At 35.1% G+C, this 17,560-nt stretch overlaps 1 protein-coding gene across 5 annotated transcripts in view; it reads left to right on the top strand.

The window, feature by feature from the left end:
* The window catches only part of Ercc8 (ERCC excision repair 8, CSA ubiquitin ligase complex subunit), a 68,884-nt gene extending 52,609 nt beyond the window's left edge, over window positions 1-16,275 (top strand). For 4 of the 5 annotated variants that reach the window (XM_046456329.2, XM_058583136.1, XM_046456330.2 and 1 more), the window contains one exon: window positions 2,495-16,275. In XM_046456329.2, the coding sequence (XP_046312285.1) occupies window positions 2,495-2,563 (69 nt within the window). In that variant the 3' untranslated portion in view covers window positions 2,564-16,275. The remainder of the gene's footprint in view (window positions 1-2,494) is intronic. The other variant, XR_006854390.2, reaches the window with a different exon arrangement.
* The last annotated feature ends 1,285 nt before the right edge of the window (window positions 16,276-17,560 follow it).

Here is a 17,560-nt window from a genome sequence, read left to right as displayed (position 1 = left end):
GCCAGTGTATTATGGGACAAGTTTATGACATTTTTTTAAAAAAAATTAGCTGTACATAACACAACACCTTCATTTTATGTATGTATGTATGTATGTGGTACTGAGGATCTGACCCAGTGCCTCACACATGCAAGGCAAGCGCTCTTACCACTGAGCCACAACCCCAGCCCCAAGTTTATGACATTTTCAAATATCAGAATTGCCAAAGTTGTTCTTAGGTTTCCTTTCAAATTTTATACTTCTGATGAGATTTTATTTCTTCATTAACCAAAATATAATCCCTTCGGGTATTTCTCCCAATATCCAAAATAGAGGAGGACTTTAATTCTATCTAAAGAACCTGAAGGGTATTGAATGATAGGGTCAGTCAGGTTTTATGGTCTTCAAGCATAATTTTTGTTACTTAATTGTCAAGCTGTTTTATTAAATCCTGAGGAATCTGCTCCTCCCCCACTTCCTACTTGGTTATGGTTAAGTTAAGCTTATCTGAACTCTTAATCACTTTTTCCTTCTGGAGATTCATAGGACAGGTACAGCTTAAATCTGACTTCTCAACAAGACTCCTACTTTAGTTTTGACAGTCACATAATATATAACTGTTTCACGTCTATCTTATGTAGATACATAATACTTACTGACACAGAAACCCTGAAATTTTCCAGTAATTATCACTCAGAAATTTGAAAGTTATCAAGATATAATCCTGACAAATGTTTATTTTGGACTCATTTCTCCTTTCCATTATTTGGACTCTAGAGTAGATGCCCCTTTCTTCATTCCCGTAGCACTCACTACTCTGTCAAGTACATCAACCAACCTGGTGAGATAGAGATGACTATGTTCAAGCATAGATTGGATGTCCACTAGGAGGAGATGTTGTAGAGAAAACTGAAGAAATTGAAGGTGGTTACACATAAAGTTGTAGTAAAATAAAATACGTAATAAAACATGTAATAAAAATGTGGGTGGATTTAATATACATATTACTCTTTGGGAATCTCAAATGGTAATGTGTACTAAGTCCATCTACATTTTTATTGGAGCTTTTAACTGCAAGTATGACATCTTATTTGTGATTGTTTTAGTAATAAAATGTATTTCTAGTGTTCTTTTGTTTACCATAGCAAAATAGGGTTAGCAATGCAGTCTGATCGCTGTAACAACTAAAAGGAATACCTAAGTTAATATATTGCTTTCCAGCCATCCTGGAAATTTACTTGGACTATTGGCTTTTTCTATTCTTTTCATTATAAGATTCTAAGTCGTCTTGTTCACCAAACATAAGTTGTTAAATTAACAGTACTCTTGGCACTAATATGTTATTGGAATTTGGATCTGAACAAACCATAGCAAATGTAAAAGCTGCAGAATAAGCAGCAGATCTGATTCATATGCCAAGAAACTTAAAAAAAAAAAAAAAACAACAACTTAAAAGTCTTCTAGTTATTTGCTAGATAGCCACTCTAGTTTCCCAAACAAAGGAATTGATTTGATAATTCACAGATAATTAAAATTTCTCAAGATGCTGATTACCTTTATTAGGTATGGCACTGAACTTATGAGAATACTGTAATGTTTTCTTGTTATTTTAAGTAAAGACTTTTCAAATGCTTGTTACTCTTTAGAGAAATCTTCCAGGAAATCCTATGTGTTAATTACAGACATGTTACCATTTTTGATGAATGTTGCATGTGCTTCTAACCATATACAAATAAACACACCTCACCATTTAATAACCTTTGGACTAAAAATGGTATTGTTCAGCTTGATGAACAGCTTATTCCTCATATGTGGATGTTTGTTTATTTATGAATGTCAAGCCCATCCAAACAGTAAAAAGTTGGCAGTATTAATATATGGTAATGTCAAGTTAAACTGTAGACCTGGAGTCCAGTCTTAACCCCATGGAAGTCAATGTTCAACTTTCTGCAGATAATTCTTAAGAGTTGCAGAAATACCTTGAATAAAAGCATTTTATATATATATATATATATATATATATATATATATATATATATATATATATATATATAAGCATTATATATGTGTGTGTGTATATATATTTGGAGGTGATCACTTTCAGAGAAATTCAGATTATTTGGATAATGTCCCATATATCTGTTTTTTAGGGGGCAGGTACTGGGGATTGAACTCAGGGGCACTCAACCACTGGACCACATCCTCAGCCCTATTTTGTATTTTATTTAGAGACAGGGCCTCACTTTTACTGAGGATGGCTTTGAACAAGTGATCCTCCTGCCTCAGCTTTCCGAGCTGCTGGAATTACAGGCATGAAGCACCACACCTGGCTGATATATCTGTTTTAAATGGAGTTACATTATCTTATTGTATTGGGGGGCATTTCATATATTACTTTTGTTTTGAAATTAGCAATTATACAGTTTCTTTCAAAATAATCTAATTGCTGTTCATCTGAGCCTAAAATTATGCAGTGGAAAAAACAATATCTTCCTCTTTCTTTTTCTTTGTTTAGAATACAACCAAATTGCAGTTAAATCCAGCTTTTGAAGATGCCTGGAGCAGCAGTGATGAGGAAGGATGAATATCAACCTTTTTGTCTCTACTGATGAAACTTTTGAAACAGCACTGTTTGTGTGAGATTTTTTTTAACTGTTCAGTTACTGACAATTAAATTAGCTTCAAATTTGGATGATAGTTTTTCCTCATTTTTTAAAATGAGGTTACCATTTGTATAAAGTCCTGAAACAGTCTTCCATACCCGTTTATTTAATCAGAATTTGGCTATTTAATCTCAGTTGCTGTGGCCAGGAGCAGCCACTGTTGCTACAATACAATAGCAGAAGTTGTATCTGAGGTGAGATTGTAACAGATTGTCAAACCTGTGTAAAATTCTTTCTTATTGATATATTCATATTTTGCTATGATTTTATTTAACTGTGGATCATCTAGCTTTATGTTAAACAGTTTTGGACTTATTATCTCCTGCCATCCAAACAGTACATCACAGGAGGCTTTTAACTGGTGACATCTCATGTTTGCTTGAAGTCAGAAGCAGCTTGTACGCTCAAGCTTAAACTCCTTTCTATGAAACTAGCTAAGATTTACCATGTCCTGCCTCATTCATCCAAGCAAAAAATGTCCCAGGAGGGAATCTGGCTTAAACATAAAATGTTATCATAAAATTTCTATTTTATTCTCCCTTTTTCCTGTGTCAACCCACAAATGATATTATTATGAAGCTAACTTTTCTTTTAAAAAAAAAAATTGCTGGGGATTAAACCCAAGGACTCACACATGTTGGTTAAGTACTTTATCAGTGAGCATCCCCAGCCTCTATGAAGCTAATCTTATATTTTCTTTCTTCCTGATTCTTTAACCAGCAGGAGACTAGAAAAAGAGGTTTTTGTGAACTTGGATACTAAGTTCATGCTTATTTTTCAGTGTGTTGAGTTTTTAAAGTATATAACTGTTAGACCTCATGTCAGACCTTTCTGGTCAAATATTTTCCATACAAGAGTTTTCTGAAACCCAGAGTATTCTACTTTCACTTTTCTCCCCTCCTGATGGGGATGCTTTTGACCTTTGAGAAAGGTATTAAAATAGGATTTTTTTTTTAATTTTAAGAAAAAATAAGTCTTCTAAACTGTAAAGAATTGTATTGCTTCTTTCTAGTTATCTAAATATATGTATTCATTGTAAATAATTCAGACAACATAAAAACTTAAAAAAGAATGTAATGGGGGCCTGGGGGTTGTAGCTCAGTGGTAAAGTACTTTCGAGGCACTGGGTTTGATTCTCAACGCCACATATTAATAAAATAAAGATTCATTGACAACAACAAAAAAAGAAAGAAAGAAAGTAATGGCCACCTAGAATCAATACTCTAAGGTAACCATCACTAACATTTTGATAGCTATTCTCCATGCATCTCTCTATGACACAGTTTTACATAGTCGGATGTTCAGCATGCCAGTGTTATCATAGAAACTCCTTTCTTCTAACTAGAGTACTTCTTTCTTCATCTCTTACCCCTCTTGCCACAATCCAGGTTATTAACCTGGTGTGTGTTCTTTCATATTACAATCTTATATAGACCTAAAGAGAAATGTGGGTTTGTATTTTTAATTTTATAAAAATGAGATAGACATAGTTCTTTTTCTTTTTTTTTAGATACAACTCTTATACATCCCTCCATGCCATCTTTGTATAAAGAAGCCATTCTTGTTACTAACTGCATAATGTTCCATCTTATGATTATGCCACAGTTTTTTTCCAGTCATTCTTGAGAACAGTATAGATTATGAACTGCACCATATTTTCCTTAGGTGGTGTTGTGGTTTGGGTATAAACTGTCCCCCAAAGACTCATGTGTTGAAGGCTTGGTCCCTGGCGCAGCAATGTTCACAGGTGGGGCTTTTGAGAATTGATTGGATTGTGAGGGCTCTGGCCTCATCTGTGATTAAGCCACTGATTCATATTTGATGGAAGGAATAAAAACTTTAGATGATGGCACCTCATTGAGGAAAGAAGATCCCAGGGGTCATGTCCTTAAGGAGTATATCTTATCCCTTTATTCCCACTTCTTTGTGCTTCCTGGCTGGTCAGCATCAGCTTTCATCTCCTACACTCTCCCACTATGATGTTCTGCCTCACCTTAGTCCCAAAGCAGCAGAACCATCTTACCATAGACAGATCTCTGAAACTGTGAACCAAAATAAATCTTTCTTCCTTCAAGTTGCTTTTCTCTAATATTTGTCACAGTAGAGAAAAGGTAACTACCATAGGTGGTCTATTTGGGCAGTACAGTTTACTTACTGAATATTATCTTTTCCTCTGGTAGAGGAAATGGTACTTTTGCTATGTGTAGGATTCTTGGGTTGTAGTCCTTTTCTCTCCTTAGTTTATAAATATTGTGTACTCTTTCTTCTAACTTCTCATGTTGCAGATGAGAATCCCAAAGCCAGTTTTATTTATTTATTTCCCCCTTTGTAGGGAACTCATTCTTTATAGTGGAAGCTTGTAAAATGTGAGGTTTTTTTTTTTTTTTTTCCTTATTCTTACAATCTTTCAATTTTGTCAGAATATCTGATCCTTTATCCCTCTCCCTCCCTCCCTCTTCCCACCTCCCATCACTTCTTGGACTACTGAGCTCTTTCATCTTTCAGTCTAAAGGCTCAAACTGTTTCTTGGCTTAGGCTATTTTCTTCTAATACTTGTCTGATTAAATTGCTTCTCCTTGTAGTTGTCATTGTTATCATCCTCCTCTCCATTTTTTTTCTGCCTCTTCTTCCTCTTCCTTTTCTTCCTCCTCCATAATAATTACATGTAACATCTACATTAACCTTTTATACTCTTTTCCTTCCTGCTTGTCTTTTGTGGTATTATTGTTGTGACTAGAGTACCCCACATATAATAGGTGCTCAGTGAGTACTTGTTTTGTTGTTTCTGTTCTTTACTTGAATGTTTATGCTTGATTTTAAAAGTCATAATTTGGGCTTGACTGGTCATCAGGAGAGACTTCAATTATTGTTTTGTTCCCTTCTCTACCCTAAACACTTATTTTTTTAAAAGCACTTATAGAGAAATATGGGAGGTCTACAGAAGCTTCTACTTGAAACTTTAAATAGTATTTGTTCAGTTGATGTTTTCCAAGGCCTATTCACAGTAGATATCAAGGAACCTATCATGAAAGCAGTATTTGCTTAAAACTCGTCTGCAGTGTCTTGAACATTTTACATATTTTTCTTCCACACTGTCTTACTAATAGTATGCATCTTTTAGTCACATAAAATATTTCTATCCTGTTGTATGTCAAAGAATACTCATGCCAGTTTTTTTACTTCATCTCAACTTGACCCTAGTTTTAACTAAAGTCGTTCATGCTACAACTATGAAACACTTAGTTTTCAAAAACATAGAAATAATAAATGTACATGTTGTATTGACATAGCCCTAAACCTGTTAATCAGCAAACCTAAAAGTAGTGTCATTGAAAGTTTTGACCTCTCTGACACTTGATACCAAGCCTTTACTTTATAATTGATTAAAAAAACATTAAAACTGTTTGCTTCAAGTTAAGCTTTCCTTTTGCATTGGTTATACTAAAAGGTTCCATTAAACTAGATTAAAAAAAAAATAGAGAAAGCTTTGAAAACAAACCCTTAAATTATACCAATTATGAGAATACAAATAACTTTAAAATGATGACTTTTCATTAAGGAAGAAAAAAGTATATAGAGTTCACTATTGATGAGACACCAGAAAACAAAAACCTTTAGCTATCTTATTTTAAAATTTGAATAAGACAGTGATAGAAAAAGTTTATATCAACAGACTAGTCCAAATTATCTTTCAAAGATAAATTACTGCCTCAAAATGGAAAGAAAAATCCCCAATTATATGTTGAAATAAGGGTTGCATAGTTTTAACTTAAAAATATTTAATTACTGTTCAGTAATATATTAGTACTCAGTTATTCCTATTAAGTGATACAAGTATAGAAGACTAGAAAAGCCTCAGCAATTTAACAAGGTCCTAAGCAATTTAGTAAGATCCTGTCTCAAATAAAAAGGTCTGGGAATGTGGCTCAGTGGTAAAGTAGCCCTGGGTTAAATCCACAGTAACCCCCTCAAAAACCAAACAACAACATAAAAGAAAAATTGTCCACAAGGGTTTATAATTTAGTTGGATAGTCAATGATAAATATCAGAACATACAGGTTACATCTAAGATGTCTTCCAAAGTGCAGTTCCCTCAACAACTACATCAGAATTATATTGGATATACACCCACAGGAATAGCATCCTAATTAGAATAAAGTTGTACTCTATGTATATAACATGCCAAAATATACTCTATTGTCATGTATATCTAAAAAGAACACATTTTTTTAAAAGGAATTATATTGGATATGTTAAGATACAAATTCCTTGGCTCACTCCAAACCTACTAAGTCAGCATCTTTGAAAATATATTTCCAGGAGCCCTCGTTTTAACATCCCAGTGATTCTGACTAAAGTTTGAGAATCAGTGACAAAATTAAATCCATAAGAGACAGACATAGAGTAAGAAGTAGCTGGTAAGGACTCAGTCTTCTCTCAAAGAATGGAAACTATTAAAAAGAAATAAAATGGTAATTATTCACAGGGTTATCATCATCTCAAGAGAAATCAAACTCAAGACATAACTGCTAAAAGGAGAGTTCAGTAAAGACAAAGGATACACTACACAAAAATTAGAAACATTTTAATATTTGTAATTATAAAATGTAACCTTAAAAATACATATACAATTGATAGCAGTAGAAATAATTATGAGGTTCCTAAGAATAAGCCTAATAAAATATGAGAAATATACAGAGAAAATTTAAATTTTATTGAAGAAGACAATATACATAAATATAGAAGTAATGTGTTTATTATAAAAAAGTGGCAAATTATCCCTAGATGACTTTATGTTATTATTATTATTATTTATTTTTTTGGTACTGAGGATGGAACTCAGAGGCAGTTAATCACCAAGCCACATCCCTGGCCCTTTTTTGTTTTAGCTATAGTTGAACACAATACCTTTATTTATTTTTATGTGGTGCTGAGGATCGAACCCAGGGTGCGTACATGCTAGGTGAGTGTTCTGCTGCTGAGCCACAACCCCAGCCCATCCCTGGCCCTTTTTATTTTTTATTTTGAGACAGGGTCTTGCTCAGTTGCTGAGGCTGGCCTCAAACTTCTGATCCTCCTGCGTCACTGGTATTACAGGCATGTTCCCGGGCATGCCCAGCTCTTAGATAACTTTAAGGCAATTAAAATCAAAATTCTACCTTAGTTTTATGTAGAAAAAAGGAAATAAAACTGGTTTGTAGAAAAATTGTATGTAGAAGGCCTTATGCTATAGCTCAGCGGTACAGCACTTGCTTAGAATGTGCGACATCTTGAGTTTCATCCCCAGGACTGTAACATCAAAAAATCAAAAAGAAAGAAAAAGTAGGTAGAAGCTGGGCATGCTGGTGCACACCTGTGATCTCAACAACTTGGGAAGCTGAGGTAAGAGGATCACAAGTTCAAAGCCAGTCTCAGCAATTTAGTGAGACCCTGTCTCAAAAAATAAAAAGGGCTGGGGATGTAACTCAGTGTTAAAGAGCCACTGGGTTCAATCCCTAGTAGTAAATTATTTTAATTAAATGAATAAATTAATAAACTGTTCATAGAATAGTAAAAGAGAATGGAAACTCAAGACAAGAAAAATAGAGAAAGGAATGAATTCAAGAGCTTAGACACAGAAGCACTTGCCTGGGGATCTTTTTTTTTTTTTTTTTTTATTGCTTTTTTAACCATAATGGAATTTTTCTTTCTTTTTTTTTTGAAAGAGGAGGGACACCTGAAACTCATCACAGCAAAGGGCTAACTCCCCTATGACCTTCATTGAGGCCTCTCAGAATTTGACAGAAAATAAACAGAGGATAGAAATAGTTTACTGAAATGCAAATACAAATGACTTTTTAACATACAAGACAGCAACTAATCTCACCATTATGTTTTATTATAATGCACCAATAAAATGTGGAAAAAAGCATACAGGACAGATGTTCAGTCTCATTTACTTTAAGGTGAATGCAAATGGAAGCTACTGAAACATTCTGTATTTATTAAGATGACAAACATCCAAACACTTGATAACACACTGTGTTGGTAAGGCTTTGGGGGAAAATGACACTTTTGAATATTGTTGGCAGAGTGTAAATTAATGCAACTCTATATGGAAGGCACTTTTTTGCAATAGCTATCAAAAATCACAAATATCCTGTGAACAAACAGATATCAGTGTGCAAAGTAATTCATTGTAGCACTGTGTCTAGTTAAGAGTTTGAATACTAGAATCTAATAGCCTGGTTTTCAATCCCAATTCTAATGCTAGCATTGTGTCCTTGGGTAAATTATAAAATCATCTGTGCCTCAATTCCTTTATCAGCAAAATGGAGGCAAAAATATCATCCACCTCTTTGAGTTGGAGGGAGAATTAAATGAGTTAATCTTTGTAAGCAGTATTTACAAAAGTACCTGGCCCTTCGATGCCTGTTTTAGCTATTGTTTTTAACATCAAAAGACTGTAATGTAAATATTTACCAACAGGGAACTGATTAAATAATATGGCAGATTTATACAATATAGACGTAAAAGATGAATAAATGTAGTTTTATGAAAGTACCTCTAAGATATATTTAGTGGGGGAAAAAGCGAGGAATATGGACAATATGTAAAGTATTATAGTATTTGTTTGGGAGTTTTGTTTGTTTGTTTCATTTTATTTTATTTGGTACTAGGGTGTGAACCCAGGGGCACTTTATCACTGAGCTACATCCCCAGAACTTTTTTTTATTTTTTGAGTCAGGGTCTCACTAAATTGCTCAGGCTGGCCTCAAACTTGTGATTCTCCTATCTCAGTCTCAGGGGTTTCTGGGAGTATAGGCATGTGCCATGAGCCATACATATTCTATTTGTATGAAAAAAAGAGAAAGAGAGAGACTAGCAGAATATGTTGTTTTATATATGTATTACAGAAAACTCTGGAAGGATACTGGAAAGGCCTGATAGGACAAAAGACAGAAAGGGGAATTTTTCACTATATACGTTTTTATATGAAAGGCATGTGCATATATTACCTGTTTAAAAACTATATATACCCCCACTCCCACACACACACACACACACACAGAGGGGATTTAACCCAGGAGCACTTTACCACTGAGCTACATTCCCAGCTCCTCCCCTTTTTAATTTTTATTATTATTTTTAAATTATGAGACTGGGCTGGCCTCAAACTTGGGGTCCTCCTGTCTCAACCTCCAGAGTTTCTAGGATTATAGAGGCCTGTGTCACCATTTTCAGCTAAAAAGAATAATTTTAAAACAGTTCAGATGCACTAAAGATCTGTATATCAGAGAATCTACGAAGTCTGAAAACATCAAATGTCAAGGATTTATGGAAATATGGGCTAGTATATATTGTAGTGGAAGTGTAAACTGATATTATTAAGAAAGCAAGGCAGTTAGTGTTTTGGACTAAATATCAGTCCTCCGCAAATTCATTTAGTTTACTGAACTGCAAATACAAATGACTTTTGGTGGGCCTTTTAGAGATAATTAGGCTTAGATTAGGTCAGGAAAGTAAACCTCACTTCTTGCCAAATGCAGAGACATAAGAAGAAGAATAAAGGGCCATGGGAAGACACAGTGAGAAAACAGCTATCTGCAAGCCAAGAAAAGTGTTCTAACCAAAATTTGACCTTGGAAGCAACCTAACCTTGGAATTCCAGCCCCCAGAACTATAAGAAAATAAATGTGTATTGTTTAAGTCACCTAGTATATGGCATTTTGTTGTAGTATCCAAGCTGAGTCTGGGGCCTTAGTCATAAGCAGTAGAAAATAACTCTGGTTGGTTGTTTTTAAACAGAAAAGGAGCTTAGTGAAAAAAATATTAAGATGATTACAGAATCTCCAGAAGGACTGGGTAACAACCTTGGGAACATAGGAGAAAATGGACTCTGTGTTGACAAACCAGAGCAAGCTTTAATGCCACTAAACTAGTCTGGGGAGCCATCTCCACCACAGGAAAACACAACTTTTTTTCTCTCTTTTTTAATTGATTTTTTAAAAAAATAAATGACAGTGGAATGCATTACAATTCTTATTACACATATATAGCACAATTTTTCATACCTCTGGTTGTGTATAAAGTATGTTGATTCCAATTCATGTCTTCATACGTGTACTTTGGATAATGATGTTTATCACATTCCACCATCCTTACTAACCCCCTACACCCTCCTTTTCCCTTCCACCCCTCTGCCCTATCTAGAGTTCATTTATTCCTCCCATGCTCCCCCTCCCTACCCCACTATGAACCAGCCTCCTTATATCATAGAATACATTCAGCATTTGGTTTTTGGGGATTGGCTAATTTCACTTAGCATTATTTTCTCCAATGCCATCCTTTACCTGCAAATACCATGATTTTATTCTCTTTTATTGCTGAGTAAAATTACATTGTGTATATATGCCACATTTTTTTAATCCATTCATCTACTGAAGGGCATCTAGGTTGGCTCCAAAGTTTAACTATTGTGAATTGTGCTGCTATAAACATTAAGGTAGCTGTGTCCCTGTAGTATGCTGTTTTTAAGTCCTTTGGATATAGTCTGAGTAGAGTCATAGCTGGGTCAAATGGTGGTTCCATTCCCAGATTTCCAAGGAATCTCCATACTGCTTTCCATATTGGCTCCAATTTGCAGCCCACCAGCAGTATATGAGTGTACCTTCCCCACCCCGCCATCCTCTCCAACACTTACTGTTGTTTGTCTTCATAATAGCTGCCATTCTGACTGGAGTGAGATGATATCTTAGAGTAGTTTTGATTTGCATTTCTCTAATTGCTAGAGATGATGAACATTTTTTAATATATTTGTTGATTGATTGTATATCCTCTTCTGAGAAGTGTCTGTTCAGGTCCCTGGCCATTTATTGATTGGGTTATTTGCTGGGTTTTTTGTTGTTGTTGTTGTTGTTTTGTTTGTGCTTAGCATTTTGAGTTCTTTATATACCCTGGGGTTTGTGTTCTATCTGATGTGTGAGGGGTAAAAATTTGCTCCCAGGATGTAGGCTCTCTGTTCACCTCACAGATTATTTCTTTTGCTGAGAAGAAACTTTTTAGTTTGAATCCATCTCATTTATTGATTCTTCGTTTTAATTCTTGCGCTATAGGAGTCTTATTAAGGAAATTGGGGCTTAATCCCACATGATGACGATTAGGGACTACTTTTCCTCTATTAGACACAGAGTCTCTGGTTTAATTCCTAGGCCCTTGACCCACTTTGAGTTGAGTTTTGTGCATGGTGAGAGATAGGGAATTTAATTTCATTTTGTTGCATATGGATTTCCAGTTTTCCCGTCATCATTTGTTGAAGATGCTATCTTTTCTCCAATGCATGTTTTTGGCACCTTTGCCTAATATAAGATGATTGTAATTTTGTGGGTTAGTCTCCATGTCCTCTATTCTGTACCATTGGTCTACCAGTCTGTTTTGGTGCCAATACCATGCTGTTTTTGTTACTATTGTTCTGTAGTATAAAGATCTGGTATAGCAATGCAACCTGCTTCACTCTTCTTGCTAAAGATTGCTTTAGCTATTCTGGGTCTCTTATTTTTCCAGATGAATTTCATGATTGCTTTTTCTATTTTTATGAGGAATGACTTTGGGAATTTGATCAGAATTGCATTAAATTTGTACAGTGCTTTTGGTAGTATAGTCATTTTGATAATATTAATTATGCCTATCCAAGAGCAAGGTAGATCTTTCCGTCTTCTAAGGTCTTCTTTAATTTCTTTCTTTAGGGTTCTGTAGTTTTCATTGTATAGATCTTCCACCTCTTTTGTTAAGTTGATTCCCAAGGTTTTTTTTTTCTTTTTTTTTTTTTTGAGGTTACTGTAAATGGGGTAGTTTTCCTCATTTCCTTCTCAGAGGATTTGTCACTGATATACAGAAATGCCTTTGATTTATGGGTTTTGATTTTATATCCTGCTACTTTGTTGAATTTATTTACTAGTTCTAGAAGTTTTCTGGTGGAGCTTTTTGGGTCTTCCAGGTATAGAATCATATAATCAGTGAATAGTGCTAATTTAAGTTCTTCTTTTCCTATACATATCCCTTTAATATAATTGCTCTGGCCAGTGTTTCAAGAACTATGTTGAATAGAAGTGGTGAAAGAGGGCATCCCTGTCTTGTTCCAGTTTTTAGAGGGAATGCCTTTAATTTTTCTCCATTTAGAATGGTATTTGCCCGAGGCTTAGCATAGATAGCCTTTATGATGTTGAGACATGTTCCTGTTATCCCTAGTTTTTCTAGTGTTTTCAACATGTAAAGGTGCTGTATTTTGTCAAATGCTTTTTCTGCATCCATTGAGATAATCATAGGATTCTTTTTTTTTTAAGAGAGAGAGAGAGATTTTTTTTTTAATATTTATTTGTTATTTTTCAGCGGACACAACATCTTTGTTTGTATGTGGTGCTGAGGATCCAACCCAGGCCGCATGCATGCCAGGCGAATGCGCTACCACTTGAGCCACATCCCAGCCCCGATCATAGGATTCTGAAAGTCTATTGATGTGATGAATTACATTTATTGATTTCTGTATGTTGAACCAACCTTGCATTCCTGGGATGAATCCCACTTGATCATGGTGCACAATCTTTTCGATATGTTTTTGTATTCGATTTACCAGAATTTTATTGAGAATTTCTACATCTATGTTCATAAGAAATATTGGTCTAAAATTTTCTTTCTTTGATGTGTCTTTGCCTGGTTTGGGATCAGGGTGATATTGGCCTCAGAATGAATTTGGAAGTGCTCCCTCTTTTTCTATTCCTGAAATAAATTGAAGAGTATTAGTATTAGTTCTTCTTTAAAGGTCTTTCCTGTAGAACTCGGTTGTGTATCCATCCGGTCCTGGGCTTTTCTTGGTTGGTAACCTTCTGATGGTGTCTTCTATTTCCTCACTTGATATTGGTCTGTTTAAATTTTGTATATCTTCCTGATTCAATATGGGCAAATCATATGACTTAAGAAATCTTTCGATGTCTTCAATGTCTTCTATTTTATTGGAGTATAAATTTTCAAAATAATTTCTATTTTTCCTCTGTATTTCTATAGTGTCTGTTGTCTGTTGTACCTTTTACATCATGTATTCTGATAATTTGAGTTTTCTCTCTCCTTCTCTTTATTAGCATAGCTAAGGGTCTATCAATTTTATTTATTTTTTCAAAGAACCAACTTTTTGTTTTGTCAATTTTTTCAATTGTTTCGATTTCATTGATTTCAGCTCTAATTTTAATTATTTCTTGCCTTCTTCTGCTTTTGCTGCTGATTTGTTCTTCTTTTTCTAGGGCTTTGAGATGTAATGTGAGGTCATTTATTTGTTGACTTTTTCTTCTTTTAAGGAATGAAATCCATGAAATGAACTTTCCTCTTAGTACTGCTTTATAGTGTCCCAGAGATTTTGATATGTTGTGTCTATGTTCTCATTTACCTCTAAGAATCTTTTAATCTCCTCCTTGATGTCTTCTGCAACCCATTGTTCATTCAGTAGCATATTTTTTGGTCTCCAGGTGTTGGAGAAATTTTTATTTTTTATTTTGTCATTGATATCTAGTTTAATTCCATTATGGCCTGATAAAATGCATGGTAGTATCTCTACTTTTTTGTATTTGCTAAGAGTTGCTTTATGGCATATTACATGGTCTATTTTAAGAAGGATCCATGGCAAACCCAACTTCTTTATGGCACTAGCTTCAACTTCAGAATCATGGTTGGGGAATGGGAGTGGAGGGCTGTCTACCTGAGTAGGATTCAGCCACAACCATGTTCTTTGGCTTCCAAAATGTTTGGCAAAGAAAATAGCACACATTTGTATCTTCTGTAATGAGAGATGAGTTCTGCCATCCACTGCCTTATAAATAGGAATTTCTTCAAACAGAGTAAGAAGACTCAGATACAGGGCAGCTGAAAAATAATAAATGTCCCTGTAAGAGGACAATCTGTTTCATGATGAGCAATTTTACTTCTAAGTATAAACCCAAGAAATTTTTATATATGTATTCAAAAAATTATTACTTATATTCATTGTCTCTAAAAAGATAAAACTAGAAATAACTCCATTTTGTTCATTAGCAGGAAAATGGATAAATGGTTTAGTCATGCAATAGAATACGGGATAGTAATTAAATCAATGAAAAAGAACTATGGGTATCCATAGGAAAAAATCTTTACAAAGATTGAAAACAAAGTTGCAGAATACAGTATGCTACTAATTATATAAAATGTAACCATATGCAAAATTCCAGTGTATATTGAGATAGACTTATGTGTCATGAAAGTATGAAAACATGCATGGAATATGTAGATGACTTTGAGGGAATGAAAGAGATTAAGGTAGTTTGGAACTTTAGCTATCATATTTCTTAAAAAAAAAAAAAAAGCCAAATTTAGAAAACATTAGTAGTTGCACCGTGAACAAAGTCATTGTTTTAGACCTAACTAAAGACAGCTATTAATGCAAACTCCCTCTTCCCCCAGTAAGTGCCTGTAACTCTTAAGTTCCCTCCTGTTACTTAAGAGTGAATGTGTTTTTCTAGATTTAAGGCCAAATTCTCTTAACTGTGCACTAAATCCAGCCCCTCTCACCTACTCAAGTTGTCCTCTTTTCAACATCATCAGATTTTCCTTCTCTACCAAATTTTCCCCAAATACAAACATAGTATAAAAGTCACATCTTTAGCTGGGCGTGGTGGCACACACCTGTAATCCCAACAGCTTGGGAGGCTAAGGCAATGAATTCAAAGCCAGCCTCAGCAAAAGCAAGGTGCTAAGCACTAAGTGAGACCCTGTCTCTAAATAAAATACAAAATAGGTCAGGGGATGTGGCTCAGTGTTTATTCAAACCACAAAGGAGGAGGGTACAAGGAATTTCTTATTTCCTACTTCTTACCATTTCCTATTTTCCCCTTTTTTAAAAAAATATTTTTTTTAGTTATAGATGGACACAATACTTTTATTTTTTAAAATATGGTGCTGAGGATTGAACCCAGTGCCTCATATGCCAGATGACTGCACTACCACTGAGCCACAACCCCAGCCCCCCTATTTCCCCTTTTTACCATTAGCTCATTCCTTTGCTTTTTACCACAAAAATCCTTAGAACTATCTAAACTTCTCTTCTCCAGTTTCTCTCTTTCCATTTATTCTTGAAACTCATTCCACTCAGGTTTTCACTCCATTTCTCCAGAACTACTCAAGGGCAACCAATGAATTTCATATTGTTAAATCAGTTGTCACTTTCTAGTCCTCTGCTTTTGATACATTTGACATAGGTGATCACTTCCTTCACCTTGTAACACTTTGGTCTCTTGTTGTGATAAGAGTCTGGATTATTGTTCATTTTGGATTATTCATTCTATTTACCCCCCCTCTGTGGGCTGAATATATTTCCTACTCCACTGATATTGGACGTGGCTAGGTGACTTACTCTAGTCAATGGAAGATAAGCCAACATGATGTGAACAGAGGCCTTCAATATACTCTGGGATGTCCATATATGAATACATGACCAGTGTAATTCCACATTATGTACAAACACAAGAATGGGAAGTTATACTCTGTGTATTACTCTATTTATGTATAATATGTCAAAATACACTCTACCATCATGTATAACTAAAACAAATACAAATAAAAATTTTAAAATATATGTTCTGGGCTTTACATTGGCTTTTGTACTTCAGTGATCTATTTACTATTAGATCTCCAAACTGGATGCTACCTTTTCATTCTGGGCTCCAAAAAGAGCACACATGGAACAGACTGAAATTCAACCTACAACCTAAAGCTGGACCACTCAGTTGAGCACAGCCCAGAACAGCTGAACCAACCCTGAACAAACCCACAGACTTGTGGGCATGAGAACAAATATACGGCTATAGGTGACTGAGCTCTGGTGTTATTTGTTATGCAGCATTATTTCAGCATCACTCACTTAAGCATCCACCTTCTGAGACAAAATCACTCTCCTGATTTTCCTCCAGTTTCACTGATTGTTTCTCCTCATTATTCCTGACCATTTACTGTTAATGTACCCCCAGGACCCAACTTTCAAACCTCTTCCTTTTCCTTATTCTTGATCCTCTTAACCACTTTCATGTCTTTAAATATTATCCAGTTGACACTCCCAAATGTCTATTGCCAGCCTGGGCCTCCCTCTTGAATTTCAGACTGTTTCACCAACTGCCTACTTGACATGCCTACTTGAATATCTAATAGGATTCTCAAATTAGATCAGTCCCCTGCAAAATCTCAGCTCCTTTCAACTTTTTTTCTCTTTTAGTAAATGCCAAATTGCTCCTTCCATGTGCCTTAGGCAAATGCCCTGGAGCCATTCTTGATTCCCCACATCACATCCCATCAGATCCCTGAAAAATTCTGTTGATTCTACCTTCATAATATATTTTAAAAATCTGATCCTTTCATGACTACCAACCTGGTTCATGCAAACTTTATCTCTTATCTGCAATGAACAAGAGGCTCCTACTCATCTCCTTGCTTCTGCTGTTCCTCTCCTCTCCTTACTCATATTCCATTTTCAAAAATGTTGCCAGAAACACTCCTTTTGAAATGTCAGTCTGATGATGTCAATTTTTGGCTCAAGTTGATTCCTTCATCTTTAACCTTATTTATTTTTACTATCCTCACTCACTATAATTCAGCCACTGGCCTCCTTGCCATTCTGTGAACTTGAACGTCTCAGGCAAGCTCATTTCCATTGATTGCTGGTCCCACTGATTGGAATGTTGTTGCCTGGATTGATACACATGCTTGCCTGTCTCTTCAGAGTCTTGACTCAAAAACCTCCTTTCATTGAGGACTTTCCTAACCATTTTAACATTGCAACTCCCCACCTCCCATAGTCCCTAAAACCTTTCCTTCTTTATTATCTATTTATAGCACTTATTACAACCTGAACACTACCTATTTTTACT

Source organism: Marmota monax, unplaced genomic scaffold (genome assembly GCF_021218885.2).
Source record: "Marmota monax isolate L192 unplaced genomic scaffold, Marmota_monax_Labrador192_F-V1.1 WCK01_AAM20220418_F8-fsc00037, whole genome shotgun sequence".
Lineage (NCBI taxonomy): Eukaryota > Metazoa > Chordata > Mammalia > Rodentia > Sciuridae > Marmota > Marmota monax.
This window is presented reverse-complemented; position numbering and strand designations above follow the sequence as displayed.